Source organism: Heterocephalus glaber, unplaced genomic scaffold (genome assembly GCF_053883595.1).
Source record: "Heterocephalus glaber isolate CG9 unplaced genomic scaffold, H.glaber_assembly_v1.0 deba00001613, whole genome shotgun sequence".
NCBI lineage: Eukaryota > Metazoa > Chordata > Mammalia > Rodentia > Bathyergidae > Heterocephalus > Heterocephalus glaber.
In genome coordinates this window covers 33,306,836-33,321,110 of record NW_028258384.1, presented here as the reverse complement: position 1 = coordinate 33,321,110, position 14,275 = coordinate 33,306,836, and the positions used below count along the sequence as shown (strand labels likewise).

General features: G+C 34.5%; 1 protein-coding gene across 4 annotated transcripts in view; it reads left to right on the top strand.

Annotated features, from left to right (window-relative positions):
• Window positions 1-9,830, top strand: part of Rbm41 (RNA binding motif protein 41) — a 70,953-nt gene extending 61,123 nt beyond the window's left edge. For 2 of the 4 annotated variants that reach the window (XM_004861465.3, XM_013078356.3), the window contains 2 exons: window positions 1,595-1,742; window positions 4,287-9,830. In XM_004861465.3, the coding sequence (XP_004861522.1) occupies window positions 1,595-1,742; window positions 4,287-4,507 (369 nt within the window). In that variant the 3' untranslated portion in view covers window positions 4,508-9,830. Of the gene's footprint in view, window positions 1-77; window positions 114-1,594; window positions 1,743-2,711; window positions 3,522-4,286 lie in introns of those variants that run through there. The other 2 variants (XM_087196723.1, XM_087196722.1) reach the window with 2 other exon arrangements.
• The last annotated feature ends 4,445 nt before the right edge of the window (window positions 9,831-14,275 follow it).

Genomic DNA, 14,275 nt, shown 5'->3' with positions numbered 1-14,275 from the left:
CATCTGTATTTATAATCTTTATGCCTTTCTGGTGAATTGACATTTTTATCATTGAATAATGTTCTTTTCTGCTTTAGGGACAGTTTTTTGACGTATTGTCTATTTTGTCGGGCGTAAGTATGGCCACCCCTGCTCTCTTTTTGTTACCATTGCATGGAATATCTATTTTTTCATTTTCAGTCTATATGTCCTGAAACCTAAAGTGACTTTCTTTTAGTCAGCATATACATTGGTCATGTTTATTTTTTCCATTCAGCTATCTTTTGGTGAGTTTAATCTATTTACATTTAAAGTAATTATTGATAGGGAAGGACTTACTGCCATTTGTTAATTGTTTTCTGTTTGTCTTATATATCTTCTTTCAGTCTTTCCCTCTCAGTTATCTGCGTTTGTGGTTCATTTGTTCATTTTTTAAATTTGGTTTGGTTTGGTTTTGTGCTTTGATTTCTTTCTCATTTCCTCTGTATATCTTCTTTAGGTATTTTATTTGTGATTACCATAAACATAACAATCTGTTTTAAACTGATAACAGTTTAAGATCAGTCACATCAAGAGCTCTTTTTGTGCTCAAAATTTTTAATGGCTTCCCATTCCTAATTGATAGAATATTTTCTCTTATTTCGCTGAGGATACTAGTTACAGAATTTTTTCCCTTCATGGTCTCTGTTTTCCCACATTTACTTTCTGTTCTGTTACCTGTTTTTCACACATTAGGGGTTTTCCTCAGATGCCTGAAAATTCATGCTTATATGTATGAATAAACAAGAACTAAAAAGCTGTTTGGCAGCTCTAATAACATGAATGGCCCATGTGGACTTTGAACTTCACTTTAAGGTGATCTAGTCCGGCCTTTTGTTGGAGAAATTCCCCATCCCAAGTCAGTATTTTCACATCTTTCCTCTTTGGGCTTATCGGTGTCCCCAGAAGAGACTGTTCCAAGTGCTTTTTTCGAGAGAGTACTACAAACATTCTAGGAGCCTAATGGTGAAAAAGGCCCTGGAGAGCTCAACATTTAGTATGCATTCTTTTTCTTAGTCTCCTTGCTTTTGGAAATCATATTCATGTCTTCAGGGTTATATGGCATTCCCCACCTTCTGACAATGAACCTCCAGTATTCTACCAGAATCAGTGCGCTGCCCAGTGAGCATATTGTGGATGAGATTATTTAAAGATCTAATTAGTTTTTAAACAGCCTTCCACCTAACAATGTTATTTAAAACCCATGCCCTCACATCCATTTCCAGAGATACCTGAAGCTATCAATTCCTGAACTATTTAAAGATTCTTAAGTAGAGATTGGGTAGGTGCCACTACTGGTTTAATGTCCAGCTTTCTTAGTATGCTGAGTTGTTCCTACTCATCCAATTATTTTCCAGCTTCCAAAATATTATTTTCATGTCCTTTTTGACCTTCTTGGTTTGGGTCTGTATTTCTTTAATCCCTGTAATTTTAGAGAGTTCTCTGGAGAGTGTAAAATTAAATAAATGTGTTTGATCCACCATCTTTGTCTGAAACTAACTCATTCTAACCATAAATAAAAGAGTTGTCTTACCTTCCTTATATGTTATTTCTGTTGATCCTCAATTTACATTAGGTGTTATACCTGAAGAACCTTAGCCCTCGGGTGACTGAAAGAGATCTTGTGTCATTGTTCGCTCGGTTCCAGGAGAAGAAAGGACCTCCAATTCACTTCCAGATGATGACTGGACGAATGAGAGGACAGGCTTTCATCACCTTTCCCAGTAAGTAACTTCATGTAGATAATAATTTAATTACAGCCTCAGTTCTCTAGAAACTGCCTATGCTTCTGTGATTTAGATACAGCCCTTTGATTTCTCTGCAGTACATGAAAAGGGAGGTGAAATAAGGAAAATATGTTTTCAGTGTTCCTCTTCCCCCTGTCTGTGTTTTCTCCCCTCTGTTGACAATGTATGACGCATGTACGTCAGTGTCCTCAGTTTTCCCAGTCTTGGCATTTCCTGCTTACCCTACCAAAATTTGTTTTCCTTTTGCTGACAATAGTATTTCTAGTCCAAGTTGTAATTACATTATTCACTACTAATTGTAATTACACAATTCACTAATATATTGATATTCTGATCAGAATACATATACTTTCTTTATGCCCTACTCCTTTATGACTGACTGCAGTTAATATACTAATTCATTACTGATTTATAACTAATGAATGATGATATATTCTAAATGTCACTTGCCTGTTAATACATGGCTTCAAGTGTTCTGACTGAAGTGTAGAATAATATAGGAATCTTGATTTGTGTGATAAACCAGCCAGTATATCTTTTTGGCAAGAGGTTAGGTAAGATCAGTATCTTTAATTGTCCTTAAACTGTCATCATTTATACATAGTATGCTAACTTGTATGTAAGCAAGTGGTTACACCAGTACTGTAAAACTCCCCTCCATTGTTTTCCTACAATCTTGTGTCATCTTTCATATCCCATTGAAGGTTTATAAGTTCTCTGTACTAGTGGTTTTCAGTGTTTTCAACTGTGAGCACTCCTATCCCCACTTGGTGTCATGCACAAATTGAAAAGTATATTATAAAAAAGGTTTTATAAAGTATTTTTAAGTGTATGGCTGTTTTGCTAATCACAGGAGTAGCTATACTGCACATTTGAAAATTAGCACATATTTCTGAGACAAAAATTTCTTCAGTCTAATGACATTGTCTACTTATGATTCCACAGACTCTTGGCCACAATTCACCCCTTCCTCATTTCTTTCATTTGGCTCTGAGATCCATAAACTGAATAGTCCTGGTGACAGTATGTATTCTCATACATAACAGTTCTATATGTGTATGAGGATTCTTAAATTTATTTATACCTATAAGGATTCCCACAACTACTCTCCCACTGAAAGAAAATAGAAGCAAAGTATCCCCAACAATATGATGACTTCTTTGTTTGTGTTGCCATTTTGAAAAGATTTGGTTCTCCAGAAAGAATGGCTGCTATCATGAAATCAACCAACAACAAATGCTGGCTGGGCTGTGGGGAAAGAGGAACCCTGCTGCACTGCTGGTGGGAGTGTAGACTGGTACAACCACTGTGGAAATCAGTATGGAGATACCTCAAAGAACTAGGACTGGAAGTCTCATTTGAGCCAGTTATTCCCCTACTGGGTATCTTCCCCCAAAGAATTAAAAGAATCATACCACAGTGATATATGTGCACCCATGTTCATAGCAGCACGATTTGTAATAGCTAAAACTTGGAAACAGCCCAAATGCCCATCAACTGGAGACTGGATCAAGAAAATGTGGTTTTTTTAATAAAATGGAGTACTACTCATCCATCAAAAATGAAATTAGAGACATATATTGCTAAATGGATGCACATTGAGGTGATATTCTTAAGTGAAATAAACAGGACATACAAGTATAAATACTGAATAGTTTCTCTAGTGCGAGAAACTGAAAGTGTAAATAAGGACTAAAAGGTATAATAGATAATACGAAATAGGAAGAAAAGGGGCAAAGGGGAGGGGGAAGTGGGAGGGTTAGGGGAAAGGAAAGAAGGGAATGGAATTAACATGAGAAAATTAAAAAATAGAAACAAAGTCTTTGTAAATAGGGATGGAGGGGTTGAAGGGAGGGCAGGGGAAGGGGAAAAAATAAGAACCAAGAGAGTATGTAAAGGTGCATATCTCCAATGATGAATGTCATTATATTGTACACCTAAAATGTACCAATAAAAGGATATACAAAAAAAAAGATTTGGTTCTTCTATAATCTATGTCTAAGAGGCTTATGTATAATTAATTATAGCTTAGATTTCTTTAGCATATAGCCTTATTTCTTTCTTTCTTTTTTCTTTTTTTTGGTACTGGGGAGCGAACTCAGGACTTTGTACTTGCCAGGCAGGCACAGTGTCACTGAGCTAAATCCCCAGGCCTATAGCCTTATTTCTTTACCTGTACCTTTGACTTACGAGACAACCTCAAACATCCATTTTGAGTTTTTATTGTCGTTATTGCTAGCCATTAATTTAACCTTTCTGAGTTATACAAATTGTAGATTATAGAAAAGGTGATAAGGGCCGGGGATTTAGCTCAGTGGTTTCGGCACCTGCTGTGCAAAAGCAAGGACCCGAGTTGGATCCCCAGTACCAAAAAAAAAGAAAAGGTGATAAAATAAATAACTATATTACTTTGTTGCTTGCATTTAACTCTGAGGCAGTACAACCTAAACTAGACTTGGAATTGAATTGAACTGAATTGAATTGAATTATTAAGCTCTATGTAAATTGATTTTTTTTTAGGTAAGGAGATAGCATGGGAAGCCTTGCATCTAGCAAATGGATATAAACTGCATGGGAAAATATTGGTGATAGAGTTTGGAAAAAACAAAAGTCAACGGTCAGATCGCCAGGCTGCTTCTCTCATATCATCTACCATTGATAGTAGTGTCACAAGCAGTGATAGCCAGAATGAATATACAGAGTCCTGGATGATGAGTCTTGGATCAGAATCTCGGAGCTAGGATTTGCGTATAAAGTTGTTTGAAGAGCAGAAATTAACTAAGAGAGGAAAAAAGTAATTAGGACAATGCCTTTCAACTGTTGGAGATAATTAGAACAAATTTTCTACAATGAAAAACTATATAGGACAGATATCCTGAGTATTAAGGGTAATACACAAAGAGTATTATTTTCTCAAAGTAAAGTACATAGGATTATTTCTGAGAATTTTGTAAAATCTTTATCATTTTCTGATATCTTCAATATTTACCCCTAGAAATAACATTCTTTTCAGGCCTATCTCCTTTGTCCCTAATTTTATAAACCCAGTAAATAAAAGAGCAGGCCCTCAGGCCTAAGCCTCAACAAATGCTATTATGTCAAAACTACTAACAGAAGATAGTTTCATAAAGTCAGCCAACGTATTCTACACCAATTTATCAGTCTTCAAAAAAAATCTATATATTTTGCCAGGGATTTAGCTCAGTGGCACCTTGCCTGCTTTGCAAGCACAAGGTCTTGAGTTTGATTCCTGGTACTAGAAAACGAAAATCTATATATTTTTATAGTGAAATCTTTTAGATCAAAATATTGGTGTTCACATGGCCATTTTATAAGCTAGGTGCCATTGAGTAATCATTGAATTCAAAGCAATAATCATTGGGCATGTAATATATTAGATATATGAATTTTAGAAGAAGAACATGCTAGCAAGAATACCAAAGGGACATGGAAAGAGTTCTGTAGAAGAGAGATAGCCTGTCTCAAATCCCCTGCTTGTTTGTGGTTGCTGAAAAAATAGAAGAACAATATGGTGTACAAGAAGTGCTACAAACTTTGGAGTCAAACCTTTAAACCTCACAGCCATACTTTCCACTCTGAACTTGATAAGTCATTTAATGTGGCCCTCAGTTTTCTCATCTATAAAATGAAGATAATAATACTACTTACCTCATTAGGTTGTGAGGATTAAATGAGATATTATCCAGGGTGAAGAACAAAGAAAAGAGAATGAATAAAATTAGAGATTAAGGATTTGTAAGATATCATTAAGCTTTCAATGTACGTTTATTGGTAGTACCAGAAAAAGAGAAGAGAGCAGAAAAACATTACAAGAAATAATGTCTGAGCCAGGCGTGGTAGCATACATCTGTTATCCTAGCACTTGAGAAGCTGAGGCAGAAGGATCACCACAAGTTCGAATCCAGCATGGGCTACATAGTTCAAGGCCAACCCTGAACTACATAACAAGACCCTGTCTCAGCCCAAGTAAGAAAAGAAGGAAGGAAGGAAGGAAGGAGAAGAAAGGAAATCTGAATGCTTAAAATTTGATGAGAAGCATTATTCTACACATTGAAGAAGTTCAGCAACTCCCAAGTAGGATAAAGAAATCTAAAAACAGATATATCATAATAAAAATACTGGAACCCAAAGACAGAAAAATCTTTACAGCAACACAAGAAAAATGAACTGTCACTTATCAGTGAACTCCAATAAGATTAACAACTCACTTCTCATCAGTGGTGGCTGTGAGATAACATTTAAAGTGCTCAAATAAAATAATTGTCAAACAAGAGTCCTATATACAATAAAACTTTTTCAAAAATGAAGGTGAAATAAAACATTCCACATAAGAAACTGAGAGAACTTGTTCGTAGCAGACCTCACAGGAAATAGAAAAGGAAGTTCTTCAAGTGGAAAGCAAGTGACCTCAGACAATAATTTGAATCTACACTCTGAAAAGGAATGGAGATAATTATACAATTATAAGAGACAATCTAAACTCATTTTTCCTTTGTTCCTTTAATTTAAAAACAATTGTGTAGAACTGTATGTATATAGTTGCATTGCTCTGCCTGTAACATATAATAGTGTAATATATTTGCCAATAATAGAAGAAAGAAGGTAGGTGGAAATAATGCTGTGTTTTACTAAAGAAATGACTCTAGATGGTAGCTCAAATCCATAGGAACAAATGAAGACAAGAAAGGACAAATAAAAAGGTTAATTTTTTTTAAAAGCTGTAAATACATAATTGTTCTTTTTTCTCTCAGCATCTTTGAGAGGCATAGAATTATATTAAGTAATAATTATAATGAAATATTGTTGGGTTTATAACGTATGTAGAAATAATATATATATCATACCACAAAATGTGGAGAAAGGAATGTGTTTACATGGGAGTAAGATTTCTGCGTATCACTAGCATTTAGTATATACCTTTAGCCAATCCAGTTGAACTAAGATGTATATGGTAAGCCTTAAGCAAATACAGAGGAAATAACTTTTTAAAAATTAAGATATTATTAAAGAACTTTTAAAATGTCACATTAGAAAATATTTAATGCAAAAAAACCTTCAGATCGAAAACAAGTAAAATGGCAGTTATAAATCCAGCATATCAATATTGAAAATAAATATGAATGAATTAAACTAATCAAGAGGCAAAGATTGCCAGACTGAACAAAGAAAACAAGATTCAACACTATGGTGTTTGTCAAAGACACACTTTAGATTAGAGAGTACAGAGATTGAAGGTTAAAAAATGGAGAACAAATGTATAGTGAAAATAATAACCATAAAGAGAAGTGGCTATATTAATAGCCAACAAAATAGACTTTAAAACAGAAACTATTACCAGAGGTAAAGAATCATTTTATAATTATAAAGGGGTCAGTCTTACAGGAAAATGTAACAATTATAATCAGCACAGCCCCAAAATACATGAAGCAGAAAACAAAAAAAATGAACATAGAAATAGATAAATCTACAAAAACAGTTGGAATATTCAGTACTCCATTTTAAATAATAGAAGAACTGGGCACATGATAATCAAGGAAATAGAAGTCTTGAGCAACACTTTAAGCCAAATAGATATAAAAGACATCTATTGAACTTTCCACCCAAGAACATTAGAATACATATTCTTCTCAAGTGCACATAAAACATCTCTAGGATAGATCATAAGCTAAGTTACAAAACAAGCTTTTGTAAGTATATGTGGACTGAAATCATGTTCTCTGACCACATAGAATGAAGTTAAAATCAGTAACAGAAAATTGAGAAACTCACAACTATGTGGAAATTAGGCACACTTTTAAATGACCAATAAGTCAAAGAAGAAATCATAAGGGAAATAAGAAAGTCCTTTGAGATCAATGAAAATGAAGGCAGCATACCAAAACTGATAGGATGCAACAAAAGCAGTGCTTATAGGGAAATTTATAGATAAAAACCTACCCAAAGAAAGGCGATCTGGAGAGGGTGAAAAGGGAGTAAAATGATCAAGATGTGATATGTATATGTACCAAATCCCAAAACAATGTAATTATTATGTATCACAAACATACTAATAAAAAGGAAAAAAGAGCACATAATAATAATAACCTCCCTTTACACCTTAAGACCCTAGAAAAAGAATAGCAAACTGAACCTAGAACAAGGAAAAGGATGGAAATAAAAAAGATTAGATGAAAAATAAATGGCTTAAAGAACAGGAAACAGAAAAATCAATCCATGAAACTAAGTCAAAGTTGGTTCTATAAAAAGAACTACAAAACTCAGTCTTTTTGGTAGAATTGCCAGGAAAAAAAGGAGACTCAATTTATTAGAATCAGAAATGAAGGAGGAACAATACTGACCTTGTAAAAATAAGGATTAGGAAGAAATAATATGAACAATTATATGTCAATAAATGAACCTAGATGAAATCACAAATTTCTAGAAAAACTACCCTAAGCAAAAAGAAATAGAAAATCTGAATAGACCTAATAACAAGTAAATACATTAAATGAACACTACCCACAATGAAAAGCTCAGGCTCAAATGGCTTCTTAGATGAATCAAACATTTAAAGAAAATTAATACAATTTCTCCAAAAACTCTTCCAAAAGTTGGCACATACTATCACATGGAAGAACCCTAAGAATGTTCAGTGAAAGGAACCAATCACATATGACTACATATAATGTGATCCTGTTTAACATGAAATGTCCAGAATTGGCAAATATATAGGGATGGGGGATTAGTGGTTGCTTTAGGTTGGAGTGGGAAACAATGTAATGGAAAGGACTGGGGGTAAGGGCTGAAGTATATGGAGTTTTTTAGAAGTTGGTGAAAATGTTCTAAAAGTTTTTGTGTTGATTGTGCAACATTATGAATATACTAAAAACCCATGAATTATACAATTTAACTGGTTGTAAGATATATAGATTATACCTCAATATTACTGTCACAAAAATAGAAAGTTGGGTATTATCCAAAGTCATAAGTAACTTGGCACATCCACTTAGTGAAATACTATGCAGCCATTAAAATATTGGAGTGGATCTATGAATATATTCTGACCTGTACTCATATCCAAGATTTTGTATTAATTTAAAAATTAGGATTATTTGGTATTATATATATGTATATATGAGTATATGGAATATTTGTATATAGGTATTTCAAAATAAACTTAGGAAAAAGATAAATATATATACCAAATTGTAAGCTTTTTGAAGGTAGAATTGGATAGGCTGAAAAGAACTTTCACTTTATAAAATTAAGATGGTGTGGTTCAGAGTGATTTTTACTTTTTTTCAGTATTTTTTAAATTTTAAAAAATGTAAATATTCTTGCAATGACTTGGCTTCCAAAATATTTTTCAGACCCACTTTGAGGATACCTTCTGACTATACTCAGGACAAACTCCTATTTCTATGATATACTGCTCAGTTAGGATTAACTACCTAGCTTTAAATACAGTTTAAGGGATAAGAAGTAAATTATCCCAGTATAACCTTTTGCACATGTTACCCAAAGAACATACATCTCAGCTGGACTTGCCACAAGAAACTGTTTTCTGTTAGGTGAGAACTCTTACCTCTGCCTTTTACTAGACCTACAGACCACTAAAAATAGAGGAAAATACTATGGAGAATACCTTTACAACTGGTGCATAGATAAACTGTAATATATCCAGACAGTAAAATTCTCTTCAGCAATAAAAATGAATGAACCACACATGCATCAACTTGGATGAATCTTAAATGCATTTTGCTAGATAGAAGAGTACAGACTTAAAAGGCTACTTACTGTTTAATTTTATATATTTGCTAGAAAATCAAAACCATAAGGATGGAGGAAAAGCATCAGCAAATATCGGGTTAAAGCTGGCATACTTCTTGACTACAAAGTGGTAGCACAAGGGGTTCTTTTAGTAATGGAAATTTTCTGTATGTTGGTTGTTATTACCTAAGTGTATGCATTTGTCAAAACTCGGAATTATACACCAAAAGGATGACTGTAAATTTTTAAATAAATGTATTTTTAATGAAAGAAAAATTTTGAGTCATTTAATTAACTAGTACACATATTCTGTGGTTTTTGATTACCGTTGAAAAGTTAAAGACATTTTGCTACTATTCCTTATTTTCTGCCCACAGGTGAGCAGAGATTATTAGTTTAAAAATCTATGCAATATTCACACACAAACCCAGCATAAAAAAAAAGAAAAACTGGAAATACATTTGTTATCATGAGGAACTAATTTCCTTAACATACAATGTGCATTTTTTTTTAGTGCAATTGTTTCCCTTTATCTGTGGGGGTATATTCCAAGACCAATAGTGGGTGCTTGAAACTATGAATAGTACCAAACCCTATATATACTGTTTTTTTCCTGCATGCCCAGTATCATTACCACATAATACTAGAGTTAACCTGTCCTGCATTTAATGCCCTGTGTCTTCTTTACATCAGGACTTTTGCACTTTTGGGCTATAATTAAGTAAAATAAGGATTACTTGAACACAAGCATTGTGGTACTGTGACAGTCAATCTGATAACTGAGAGAGCTACTGAGCGAATAACTGGCAGGTAACATATAGTATGGATACCTTGGCAAAGGGATTATTTACATCATGGAGTGGAATGATGGGAAGTTTCATTACATTATTCAGAAAAGTATAATTTAAAATGTGAATTACTGGTCTGGGGATGTAATTCAGTGGTAGCACACTTGCCTAGCATTTACAAGGCCCTGAGTTCAATCCTCAGTATTGTGGAAAGTATATATGAATTATTTATTTCTGGAATTTTCCATTTAATACCTTCAAGCCATGGTTGACTAAGGGTAACAAACTGGAAAGTGAAACCACTAGTAAGGGAGAACTATTTATAAAATCAATAGAAAATTTTGAAAGTGTTTGAAAGAATTATAAAAAAAGTAAATGACTAACAAACAGAGCAGCAATGCAAATTAGGGAAATTTGTGCCCTCTTTGTGTGTGTGTGTGTGTGTGTGTGTGTGTGTTACTGGGGATCAAACTCAGATGCTCTACCACTGAGCGATGTCCCAATCTCTAATTTTTAAATTTTGAGACAAGATTTCATTAAGTTGCCCAGGCTGGCCTTGAACTTGGGATTCTCCTACCTTAGTCTCCCAAATAGCTGGGATTACAGGGACCACTGCACCCAGCATGAGCTCTTTTCTAAAACATAGATTTTATAGAAAATTTGCAAAAATAGACTTCCTACATATCCTTCACTCAGTTTTCTGTTAACATCTTACTATTGTTCAGTTATCAAAACCAGAAAACTAATATTGATAACCACTAGTGACTAATAAACTTGCTGGAATTTTACCAGTTGTTCCCCTAACATCTATTTCTCATGCGGGATCAAATCCATAATCCCACATTGCATTTTGTTATCATGTCTCCATTTGTTTCTATTTGTGACAGTTCTTGGTCTGTCTTTGAAGAGTACTGGTCAGTTATTTTGTAGAATTTTCTTAACTAGGGTTTTGTGATTTGTTTTCTTACCATAAAGTTGAAGTTTTGCACTTTTGTTAAAAGTATCATAGAAGTAGGGCTGGGGATTTAGCTCAGTGGCTCCTCCACCTGCCTCGCAAGCACAAGGTCCCGAGTTCGATCCCTGGTACCCCCCCCAAAAAAGTTGAAGTGATCTTGTGTCTTTTGTGCAGTATATCAAGCGATACATCACATTAATCATTTGATAAAGGCATTGCCTGCCAGGTTTCTTCACTATAATGTTATCCTCGTTGCAATTATTTAATATCTTCTAGAAGATGCATCGAGACCATTCAAATATCCTTTCCCCAATATCAGTGGTTCTTCATGGGAACAATTACTACTGTAGAGTTTACTTAGCGGTGATTATCTTGGTCTGTGCTGCTATGTTGGTGACACCAAGTGTTGCCAAGGGTATGGAAAATAAACATTGATGTACACTTTGGATGGGTGTATAAAAAAGTGTAAACTTTCAGGAGGATGATTTGGCAATATCTATTAATTTTAATGTACATATCTAGGAAATCTCTTAGCTATATATTATCTAGTAATATAGTGTGCTTAAAAATATATACACAAATATTTTATATCATTTTAATATCAAAAACCTGGAAATAAAAGTTCAGTAATGGACTGACTAGTTAAATCCATACAATATGTCGGCGCTCAGATAAAAACTTCATTGTTATAAGCTGAGTGTGACTGCCCAAAATTCATATATTGAAATTTTAACACCCCTCCCCACTCCATTGTTGATGGTGTGGCATCTCTGGGAGATAGGTCATGAAGGTAGAGTGCTAATGAGTGGGTTTAGTGCCCTGATAAAATAGACCTCTGAGAGCTCTCACTGTACTTCTGCCATATGAGAATACAGGGAGAATTCAGCCATCTGCAACCTATAAAAGGACCCTCACCATAACTTAATCATAAGGGTACCCTGCTCTTAGTTGTACAGTCTCCAGAACTGTGAGAAATAAATCTTTGTCACTTATAAACCACCCAGTCTATGATACTTTCTTATAAAGCAGCCTGAACTGATACATTAATCTTTTCACCACATACAGTATCTGTCATATACTTATATTTGTGCTTACACTATAGCCTCTTGTACCTACTGTATAAGAATAGTGGTTAAGAGCATGTAATACACTTTCAGTATATGACCCTACAATACTGTACCATTTATGAGCTGTGTGACCTTAATTTAAATCTCACCATGCCTTAGCATTCTCATTTTCAAGATGAGAGTAATTATAGTATCTATATTGTGAGGATTAAATTAATGCATGTAGTGTGTTTTGGGTAGTTCCCAGTAATAAGATTTCAATAATTGTAGGTTATTATTACAATGGATGAAGTGTCATTGCTTCTATCAAAGAACATCCTCTTCATTTACTGTAAGTTCCCTCCCTCTCTTCCTTTTCCTCTTTCTACCCCCTCTCACTCTCTGCCCCTCCCCATCCCCTTTCTTTCTCCTACCTCCAACCTATCATGTTTCATTCACATGGGCATGTGAACACTTTCTAGGATGTTCCATTTACATTACACATTTTATGACCTCACATTCCCATCAAACTATTGCTGCATTTCTCAGTAAAATTTTTTGGAGTTCTTTATAGTCACAGTCTCCACTTCCATTTTCTCCTCAGTCCACATTAACAAGCCACTGCTTTTGACAAGGTCTTTAGTAGCATCCTTTCCTCTTATCAAATAAATGGGCATTTCTCTGTCCTAATATTTCTTAGCTGTCAGCTATTTTCAATGCAGTTTACCCCTCCCTCTTACTTGAAACACTTTTCTCATGGCTTCTATGAAATCACAATCTTAATTTTTCTACAATACTGGTAACTTCTCAGTCATCTTTGTTAGCTTCTTGATTTCTATTTCTGTAGTTATAGTGTCCCTGAGCTCGCTCCTTTGACTTCTGTTTTCTGATTTTGTTCTCTAAAATCTCTCAGCTAGGGGCCAGACATGTGTCTCAAAGTGGCACCATGCCTGCCTGGCAAGCGCAAGGTCCTGAGTTCCATCCCTGGTACCAATAAATTAATAAATAAATAAATAAATAAAATCAGCTACTCTTATGACTTTATATTACTATCTATAAGCTTATAACTACCAAAACTTTATTTCCAGCTCAGACGTTTGTATTGAGTTCTAGATTCTTAAAGCCAGTTAACCCCTCAAAAGGTCCACTCAAATGTCTAAACCCATCTCAAATTTAACAAGTAAAGCATACAAGAGATGAATATCCATCTCCAACCCATTATTTTTCTAATATTTCCCATTTCAGTAAATGGCACTTCTATTCAGGGTCTAAATTATGTTCTTCATTCATCTTCTCTCAGTTTCCACAATTAGCCATGACTAACTCTTGAGATTACTTATAATTTCCAAAACTACACCAAGAATTACCAATTTGCTTGCAAATTTTACTAATCCAAATACCGTACATCAATGCATCACTGAATCTTGCACAGACTACTACATAAGCATCCTAATTTCTACTCTGCTTCTGTGTTAGATTTCCCATTACTAAGATACAATATCTAACACCCACAACTTAGAGGAGAAGCTTAATTTGCCTCATGGTTTCAAGGGACCTGGTCCATGGTTGACTTGACTCCAAGGCTGAAACATCCTGGCAGAAGGACATGACAAAGTAAACATGCTTACTTTATGGCAGCCAGGAATAGATTAAGGGAACAGTGCCAGAGAGGAAGGAGCCAGGGACCTCACATATCCAAGGTCATGCCTTCATGACCAAAGCAGACAAAACTCAGAAAAGTTGCTTTATTAATCCTCTAGGCATTTCTTAAACTAATCAACTTGACACAATTAAGGTTAATTTTCCCATCTCACCCCTTTTCAGTTTGACACAAATTTCCTTAAACCAATAATCTCCAAACAAAGAAAATCACAAATTCTTAATTTCTCCTAACATGATCTAACTTATCCTATATACAACCAAGAATGTAATAATCTTTTCCCAAAGTCT